The following is a 10,638-nucleotide window of genomic DNA, read 5'->3' as shown; positions in this document are numbered from 1 at the left end:
GGATACGACATGAAACTACTCCAGTTAGCTCAATAATGTTGTAACTAAGACATCCGCTGGAAAAAAATATTTTCTTCATGGATGAGCACACGTTTGAAACGGAGTTAAATCTCTCGGCATCCATTTTCAAGCTCTCTGTGTGTTTGTTTCCTTGCGGACGATTGTTTCCTTGCGGACGAGAAAAGGAGGAGCGCACATTTCCGAGAAGGCGTGTCCTTTTCAAAAAGGCCGTTTTCGCCGGTGTGTTAAACACACTTTAGAAAGGAGTGTCCCAGACTATCAGAAGGCGGAGATCTCTGATTGTCTGGTGGGGAGACTAATCAACAATGAACAATAAAACTACAAAACCACATTTCTAAACAAAAAGAGCTACCAACACCAACAGCTGTTCCATCAAAGACCTTGACAAGGGTGTTGCCACTTGTCATATCTTACAACAGTTAACGTAACCTCACTGAAGCGATGTAACCTAACTAACAGCTCATAGAAAGACTGCGTGCTCTTACTTTCACATGCGGACATGACGTCATCAGCTGGGTGATCACGTGCTATCCGAAGATGGCCGAGCGATACGAGTGCATTTCCGTTCGGACCAGCAGGAAGTTTGTTTCAAAACTCTGTGTGTGTAAAAAGCAAATCCACACGCGTAGAACTGAGATCTACAAATGTTTTTTCAATTCACAAATAAAAAAGTCTAGTCTAGTCTAGTTCTCGAACTGTGTTCGAAAGTTGTAAATGTTAGGAAGATATTCACAAATGCTTTTCATTTATTTGCAAATTAATTTAATGTATTCACAGATATTTTTTTATTTGTGGAATTTGTTTGTGTATAGCAGATCCGTTTTATAATTGCAAAATATTTTTGTGAGTTTACAAATCTTTTTATATTACACATATAGATTACAGATCTACACACAGATTGTCGATCTGTTCACACACATAATTATGAAACAAATCTATCTCCATACGTTTTCCTCTGATGTCGAGGGTTGCCCGAAAGTACCTTTGCGTTTGTGCCACAAGCTCTCCATCAGAGTGGGTGTTCAGCACTGCGGCCAAAGTTGTCAATCCACTACATGCCCTGCTCCAGCCGGAAAAAGTAAACATGCTGGTTTTTCTGGCGAAAAACCTTGAATAGTTTTGAAGCATATGATGCTGCTATAGTTATCATTATAGTTTGTTTTTATTTCATTTTGAATGAGGAGTAGCCCGTTCTGACGGACAGAAAAATTCGGACTTGGAGAAGGTGAACTTTTCAAACTAAAGGAAGGCTCTAAAAATAAACCAATGAACAGTATTTCCTGTTGTGTTCTCAGAATGGGATTATAGATGCCCATTTTTGGTTATGCCTTGTTATTTATTGTTCTGTTTTTCTTATTTGATGAGCCCTAGTACTGGATGCTGTAGAGCTGTGCTTTTAATTTGATTTATGTTGATAGATTCTAAAAATAAACTAACGGACAGTACCCGTTGCGGTCTCAGGATACGCTGTATAGCACACGTTATCGTTATTGCCTTTGTTATTTATTGTTACTTTTTTTTATCATTTGATAAGCCTATAAGTATTGGATGCTATAGGGCTGTGTTTTAATTTAATTGATTTGTGTCGATTACTGTACTGGAAGTGGACTATAGCCCACAGACAATTTGTTGTTATTTCATTCTGTTTGGTTGACTGCTGTATTTTCACTTTTTAAAATATTTATTAATGAAAGTTGTTAATGTTACATGTTTTCTTGTTATTTTTCAGTATTCTTAGGCCTATGTAATGTTTGCTATTCTGTTTCTGAACGGTATAGGCGCATGCCAACATTTTGGCGACTCCCTCTGAGCCCTTCAAAGTGATCTTAATTAGTCACGGTAATACCGTATACCCCGGGAAAATGTGGGGAAGGTTTAATGGTAACAAAATTTGGATGCCACCCAACTCTAGTGGCCAGTGCACTTGCACGCTGCAGTGTGCTGGGGAGCAGCTTGACAGACAAAAACATCAAGCGTTTGGACAGGCTGGTTAAAAAAGCTGGCTCAGTGCTTGGACTGGACCCACTAAGAACTGTGGTGGAGAGGGGCGCACTAAACAAACTGAAAGCTATAATGGACACCCTCTCCACAGCACCCTGGAGCGGCAGAGGAGCAGCAGCAGCAGTCGGCTCATCTCAGTGCGTTGCAGAACAGAGCATTTCAGAAGATCCTTCGTCCCTATGGCAATAAGACTGTTTAATACGTCCTGAATCCAGTCACACACACACTGACAAATTTTCACAACTGGACTGGACAGTGTAATGGACAATTCTATTTCAAGTTAATCTCTATTTATCCACTTATTTTAATGTATTTTATTTTGTTTTTTGTCTTTTGTGAGCTGCTGGACAGCTGAATTTGCTTTGGGATGATTAAAGTTCTTTCTATTCTATTCTATTCTATTCTATTCTGTTCTGTTCTGTTCTGTTCTAATGTATGAACTTGCCACAGTATGAACAGTGGTTACATAAGCTTTAGAACCAGCCACAATTTAGCCCTGTGCAAGAGTGACTGTCCGCTAATGGACTGCAGTGTTCACAGCTTCACGTTTTTAGTATCGCATCTGTGGTATGGTAGGGTATGGTATGGTAGGGAACGGTTCTGTTGGTACCATTCTCAACTTTTTACAATGGAAACTAGGGCTGTGCGGTATACCGGTTCGTACCGAAAACTGGTATTTTATTTTGTTATGATATGAATTTTTCATATACCGCAATACTGGTGAATAGCCCAAACAATGTCTGGAATGTGCGCAGTGTTTAAGCGGGGACCCATTTCACCGCTGCATACCACAGACGTGCTAGAGCCGGTGAGAGTGAGAGTATAGAGAGTCCTGAAAGCGACGCAACTGTACACGATGACCCAGAAGAACTCATACCAAAAAGAGCAGTGTTTCCCCTATATGCAACTAGCAGCGGTGCACCGGCGTTTACAATTGTCCTCTGACACACACACACACACACACACACACACACACACACACACACACACACACACACAGGTGAGCAGACTAGAGCACGGCTCGGGCTGCATTTTCCTGACTGAAGCCGACCCGACTCCGAGACAATTATAACTGAGCACGGCACTAATGGAGCAGAGCCTGTGTTGTATTCAGGCATTGTCACGTAAATAACAAATTCCAGCACTTGAATAGGCCATAGCACAACACAGCAGCATGTCAAGTGGGCCGAACCCGAGCAAATACCGTCAGATACCGTGAAACCGATATGATTTTTTTTTAAAAAATGTGATACGAAAATTTTGTCGTAGTGCCCAGCCCTAAAATGGAAAAAAACGTGTACGGAACTGAACTGCACTATGGGGCTTAAAGCTCAGTGCACCAGCTTCCTGGTAAAGGGTGGCAGGGAGGTCCCCAGGGACCACTGGTTACACCAGAATTCAGGAACATGTAGGATATTACTACAGACATTCCTCTTGTCTTTCAGTGTAATGTCTGCTGTGACAGCAAATGCTGTATTTGCTCATGTCAGTGATAATGGTGCTTTACCATTTCGGGAATGCACCTTGTGTTTTTTTTTTCCCCACTGAAGGTCCTCTGGTCTGTATGAATTATGAAATGACCATTGCGTGTCTTGATTAAAAATAAAATTAATTAATTAAAAATTATTTGGATTTTATGTACCTGGGAGAGTTTTAATTTACATTGGCAGGCCAGTCAAGAACACCCTATGTATGGGAAATGCTGAAAACATTTCTTCCCTTTGCCTTTTCAGGCATTTCATGTCACCTTCCATCTTCGACAGTATTGCAGTTTGGCTTTCAGCTTCTTTAGCATCGTTTTTTAGCTCTTAGGTCTTTCAGTAATGCAATTCATCTGCTAGTTTTACGTTTCAGTTTCAAGTTTTTGAGCAGTGCAGTGCATGCAATGCATTTGAGCTATACAATGTTTGAGGCATTACATTTGATATTATTTTCAGCAATGCATTTCAATTCTTTTTACCTTTTTCAAGCTTTTTTTCCACAGGAAATGCCTTTTCTAGTCTTTTTTTTTTCAGTCTACACAGCAGTCTGTAAAATTTCAATCAAAGGTACATCTCTGAAATTATCATTCTTACATTTAAGCCATCATTTTTCTGTCAGTGATCTTTTGATTGATACACTTTAAATGATACATCTCAGAGAGAGAGCTAATAATTAAAGCTAATAAAAGCCCAGTCTATTAATTTAAGTTCATGATACTCTGGCTATTGATTGCACAGCGGGAGTCTCCTCCCTCCCATAGTTGCTTTCACAAAGTAAAGGCATGACATACCCTGATCATGTATGATATACCCCTCTCTGCTCTCTGTTGTAGAGGTGATGCTTTCAACATGTGAATTAAAACTACTTCTGCAATAGCAACAAGTTGCAAATGGCCAGCTAACCTTTAACATTTCTCTTTTATGTTGCCCTACCAGTCAGCAGCCAGCTGCCGGGGTAGCATACACACATCCCACCACAGTGGCAAGTTACACAGTTCATCAAGCACCTGTGGCAGCACACACTGTGGCGGCGGCCTATGCTCCCACTGCAGCCACAGTTGCCGTAGCTAGGCCTGCCCCTGTCGCTGTAGCAGCTGCTACTGCTGCAGCTTATGGAGGATACCAGCCAACCCACGCTGCCACGGACTACGGCTACCCTCAGCGCCAGCCTGAAGTCCCTCCACCACCACCACCGGTCACCTCGCAAAACTACCAGGTACACTATAACTTTTTTTCCCCTCAAGGCATCTACACAAATTACATAAAGTATTAACATCTAGTTTTTGTCATTTTGATTCTTGGTAGTTGCACTGGATTTACATGTTTATTTCTGAGGTTGGGGGATGGGACCAGATGTTCTGCCGTCATAATCTGCAGTGACCACAGGTTATATCTATACACCATTCAAACAGTTAATTATTTGATATTTAATTAAGCAATAGAAATAAAATAATATACAAATGAATGTATACATGAATATATTAATCCACCAATTAATTCCATACCTAAGTATAGAATTTCAAAGTCAATTTTAAGATTGAACTTGATTTAATTTGTAATTCACTTAATAATCTCTGTTTGAGTGAGTATAGGTTTTATTAGGCAAGTAGAAAGGTAATTCTGTTAAGTATTTGCAAACATTTTTCCACTGTTTCCTTTTGCTTCATTCACTATCTATTAGTGGGCAGTAAGTGTATTTTGTAATAAAAGCTACACATTTGGTACCTGATGTAGGTTTGTATAAAGAGTTTCTATGTAGTATAGAATTTGAGTTGAGTAATTTTTAGGTTTGGAAAAAAGAGAGTATGGAAAAATGTGTTTTCATACTAAAACCCCTATTCTGTTTTCTAAAATATGAAATTCCAAATTTCTAAAAATGAATTGATCATAGGCCTGCAAGCAGGGTGTTTTTTTTTGGGCAGGCAGCCAGCACAGCAAAAAGTTTTACCACTATGATAGATAATGAGGGCCAGAATGAGCTTGTTGTCATCAAAAGCCATAAATCTGATGTGTGACTGAACGCACACTCCTACAAAGAGCTGTACACGGCTGCCTCAGGTACATTTTAAGATGAAGTGTTAGCCTACATACAGACAGCTTTCATTTTAGTTTTGTCTTTGTGGTGAGCGCGATGTGCTTGTATTGTAAATCATAATAGCGGTGAATGAGAGACTGCGGACAGAGCAGATTAAAATATGGCTTTCTACATGCTGATCACATGTATTGATAAAGCATTGGCTTGGCTGGCAGAGGTTTTATTGCACTTACTTACAGTAACAAGTGTAGCTGTCGTCAACTAGAGTAAACTTGAAGTTATATTCCCTTCATCTGCACCGCGGCCTCTTTGCTGTTGTCTGTCTGACTTCACTCTGAGTTTGTGTGTCTGTGTGTGTGTGCGTGCGTGCGCTGCGAGGAGGAGGAGGTGGTCAGCCCTGACATGCAGAGAGCAACTCATTTCTGAGTTTCGGCCTAATCATGTATGTACAAAATGCTATAAGGCTACTTTACCTGTTCTGAAGACATGATGATCGCGCATTACATGGCCAACTTGTTGGCTTGTCAACAAATGCACGCGCAGAAAGATTTTTGCGACACTTGTAACAGACAATACCGTTTTTGTCTGTAGGGGGACCCCTTGAGGTAAAAAGAGCAATCCTACATTGTATTGCTTTAAGCTGGTAAAGAAAGGCAGATCCGTCTTTACCGTTAACCTACCTTATGTGCGTTGTTTGTGTAAATGGCGTTGGGTGTGGGTAGAAGAGAGATGCATAGACGGAAAGGCTTTTGAGAGCTGGTGCAAAAAATTAAGGGAACCGGGTGCGTGTTTCTGCACATTGTGCTCATGTAAATTGATGTTTGCAACAAGCGGCAAGAAAGTCCTATCACGGCCTGAATGAGATGACGATGACCCATTTCTCATGGCTCAACCTGAATAAAAATTTCAGGTTTAGGATTTTTTATTTTTTTTTGCTATCACCCCTGTTAAAGTAACAATAAACTGAAGCAATAAAACTCAGGGTGAACCAAGGCCAAACAAAATAACTGTCTTGCCAACAAGTACTAACTCAACTAACTAAACAAACAAAAAGACAATTACTGAATCTGCCTCCCCAGGATACAGCAGAAACAGGAGAAAATATACAAAATAAAATGTCAGCCCAACCGTACCACATTATATTTAAATACAAATCTATATTTATTTTGCGAGCATACAGTATAAATGATAAATGGTCAAGTCGGTCAGTCACTGGCATGAGACTCTTTAGGTTCTCTCGCTCTCTCCTGTGGCTCTCTCCCTCACAGACAAACACACAACAAGAGACTCTCAAACATGACACATCACACACATTACTTCGCCTATCCAGATCACTTTTTCCTGAGCAATAGCAGGGGAGGTGTATTTCTCATCTGCAGGGCTCCAAAAAGTTACTGTTTTTGCGACCATGGAGATCAACTGCCACTTATGAATATTATTGATATGGAGTAAAGAGCTGTTTGTTTATGTCCAGCTCACAGTAAATAAATTGCCACATTTAATGGCGCCGCAGTAACTTTTTAATTAAATGAGATTAACGATAGAGTGAGTAGAGGAAGCGTGACTTTGTGCCTGCAGGATTCAAGACCTTGAATTTAATAATGATAATGATGATAATAATAATAATAATAATAATAATAATAACAATAAAACGTTTTATTTCTGGGCGCCTTTCATGACACTCAAGGTCGCCTTACAGAGTAGAATACAGAATAAAATACAAAGTACAAGAGAATTCAACATTTTACAACAAACAAGCAAATATAAGAAACAAACAAATATCATAATAATAACAATATTTAGTCACTTTTAGTGACCATGGAGCACCAGTGCCACTATTAACATATGAACTGGGGAGCTGGTTGTGTTTTTCCAGCTCACAGTGAATAAATCCTCAAGTTTAAAGACGCAGTGGCAACACTTGTGCTAATTGCTAACATCTAACTAATCGCAAGCTTCAAGTTCACAGCAAAAACGTCAACACTTACGGTCCGAGGCGAGCTGGGGTGCTTCAGAATAAAAGAACCAGAGGTTCTGCTTTGATTTATCTAATTATAAGAATACGTAATTGAACTTAACTATAACAGTATTTTATTTAACTTTATTATAACAGTTATTTATTTAACTTAATTGACCTATGGCTAAGTCCCGCCCTCAAACGCTATGAGCCAATCACAGTGCGTATAGCCATTCCCATACACTTGGACATTCTCTGCCTGGATGTTCATTGAAATGCATTACAGAAAGTCAGTTTTGTTTGGTTTTATGAGCTTTTTCGGAGATTTGAAGTTTAAAAATGGGCAAAGGGTGTGCATGGGGTACATGCAACTCCGATACAAGGTATCCTGAGAGGCTGGTTGACGGGGTGTATTTTTTACCCTTTAAACCACATCTCAACTGAGAAAAGTGTCTTCTTTTGGATAAAGTTGTGTGGTAACGTTAGACCACAACATCAGCTCAACGTGAATAAGATTAACAATGATGTCTACATCTGCTTTAAGGTAAGTCAACATTGTGTTTGAGGCAACATATTGTCACTTTGCTGGAAAGAAATATAAAGTTATCTTTAACATCTCTAGCTAATGTTAGCTAAAGTTAGCCTGACGTTAGCTCCTAGCTGCGTTTTTCATCATGTCACCTTGTTTGCTGGGAGTTCATTGGCCTATTTTGTTCTAGTTTTTGTACTTTGGTGATCGTACATCATTGTTAGCTGTTGTCCACAGCGCTCTAGTTAAGCTAACGTTAACTTCTGGAACTTAGCTTCATTAAATTATCTGTAATCGCAGAGATAACAAAGGTTGGCAAATGTTATGTTCAGTGTAAATACTGTAGCACCAAATTAACGGAGAGACACTCTTGATAAAGATGGTAAAAAGGCTGTTATCCTTTTCTCATATTCTGAGCCAAAAACCTTAACTTCAGTGGCACTTTGACTTGTTGTCTTTGATGGCGACGGCAACGAGATGCGGTTCACAAGCGTACGCTGTGACAGGGATTAAAGTTCTCCGGCACAGCGCTGGTGTTCTGTCGATTTCCCCTACCTGTCAAGAAGTGCTGCTTTGTGGTTCTGCGCATGCGCAGAGCCGATTTTCCAAGTTTCGTTTCCACGCCCATAAATTTTTGCTACTCGTCAGTCCACGCTGTTGTTAACGGTGAGTAACATCCTCAAAATCCATTTTCTTTGCGCTTTTGGCCTATTTAAGAAGTTAAGTTAGCATGTAGATTGCACTCTGGCTTTGCTTTTGAATTTAAATATTAAATAATTGCATGTACTGTGTCGTATTATCGGTAAGCACTTGACTTGCATGTGTTAAGTCCAAAATATGCTACCCCTGAAATATTGATTAAAAAAATGGTATGTCTAAATATGCTGCCATTAATCCTACAGTGGCAGTGAGGTGATTCGTAGTCTTACATCAATGCATTGAGTAGCGGGAGCATTATTTGATAGGATGTTATTGGACTATCAAAATATGCTACCCCTGAGATATTGAATTAAATATGTTAAAATGGTATGTCTAAATATGCTGCCATTAATCCTACAGTGGCAGTGAGGTAATTAGTATACTTACATGAATGCATTGATTAGTGGGAGCATTATTTGATGCCAAGTATTTCATCCATCAAAATACACTACCCATGAAATATTAATTTCATTACCCTTTTTGTACATTAGACAAATGAGAAAAGAAAACACTTATTTTATGCCTTTATTGTATATACAGATAGAAAACCATAAAGTTGCATTTTTTGATAGAGTAGCGTGAATCGATAGACAGACCTATCGGTTTATGCAGCGGTAGCAATTTTCAACAAAGCATCAGAAATCGTCAGAACACCGGATTTCTGGCGTGGCGAAGTTTCTGTCCAGCACGAGCAGAAGTGCTCTACAGTGCGAGCATTTTACTCGCATTTGCCCCTAAAAATATATATATGTGCGAACCGGGAAAATTATTTAGGCGCACAGTATGCGAGTAAACACAACCTGCTGTTTACCATAATCGGCATCGGACGTTTTTTCATCGATAACTGATCAAATAAATGTATTTTAAAACTTGCTCCTTTGGCCCTGATACAGCCGTCTCCCTCCCTGCCCGCAGTCCCCACTGCACTAGTCTGGGGCCGTTTTGTTAAGCAACCAAAACCAGGGCGAGAGAGACAGGATCCGGAATTCGATGGATGTGCCTTTCCGTCAAAATAAAAGCACCAAAAGCACCAAGCTAATAAAAATGCGGTGAAACTTTTAATTTAAAGAATATAATTTACAAGAAAAGTCCCAAGCCATTAAGTTAACCTTTTCTTTTATTGTATTTAATTGTATTACAAGTTATTGTCTATTTCAGTTGTCTGTTGTCGTTTACTTGGTGAATTCCGGATCCGCTCTCTAGACCGGAACCAGAATCCAGACAAAATTCAGAGTGAATAGAAACCAGGCTCTTCATGTAAAGAGCCTGGTGATGCGAGGCTGAACTGCACTGGGCTTGTAACAATGTCCCGCCTACAGCCCCCTCTGACTGGTTACACGGCACAAGTGATAGCCAATCAACACTGATGCCTGTGCATGATTTCACATCATGTCACATTGAGACACAGAGCACAGACGGGTAAGCCAGCGGTAATTTTGAAGGTAAGAGAACAGAAACCAGACAGAAACGAAAGTTGCAATAAAAATCCTCTATGCTGAAGTTTTAAAGTAACCACCACAACATTATATGATCCATTTCAATGATGACATGCTTGCCCAGAGGCGAAATTTCGACGTAACTGCCGGTTTAATTCACATCAAGTGCGATACAATTTTGCAAACAGCCTAAATGATTTAGCTTCTAAAAATAAATAGCACAAAGCAGGCCTGGAATTTCGTCATTTTAGGGGCAAGGCCACTTGGCCTTTCACGTTGTCAATTTTTTGAGGGCACAAAGGCCAAAAGCCAGGGCAGCGAGGCCATACAGTAAAACAATGATTTTAAGTCCACGTCCATAATGAATTTAATTTAAGGACTAAGGATGTATAACTATCTGTGAAATGAATAAATAAAACAAGCTCAAGTAATAATAATGAGTATAATAAGTAATAATGTGATTTATTTCATAGCACTAA

At 39.7% G+C, this 10,638-nt stretch overlaps 1 protein-coding gene across 2 annotated transcripts in view; it reads left to right on the top strand.

Moving 5' to 3' along the window:
• The window catches only part of zfr (zinc finger RNA binding protein), a 76,246-nt gene that overhangs the window by 25,757 nt on the left and 39,851 nt on the right, over positions 1-10,638 (top strand). For both annotated transcript variants that reach the window (XR_007570314.1, XM_050050314.1), the window contains exon 3: positions 4,440-4,719. Coding sequence is in view for 1 of the 2 variants with exons in the window: in XM_050050314.1 (XP_049906271.1) it covers positions 4,440-4,719 (280 nt within the window). In the remaining variant the exon portion in view is untranslated. The remainder of the gene's footprint in view (positions 1-4,439; positions 4,720-10,638) is intronic.

This window comes from Epinephelus moara, chromosome 8 (assembly GCF_006386435.1).
Source record: "Epinephelus moara isolate mb chromosome 8, YSFRI_EMoa_1.0, whole genome shotgun sequence".
NCBI lineage: Eukaryota > Metazoa > Chordata > Actinopteri > Perciformes > Serranidae > Epinephelus > Epinephelus moara.
This window is presented reverse-complemented; position numbering and strand designations above follow the sequence as displayed.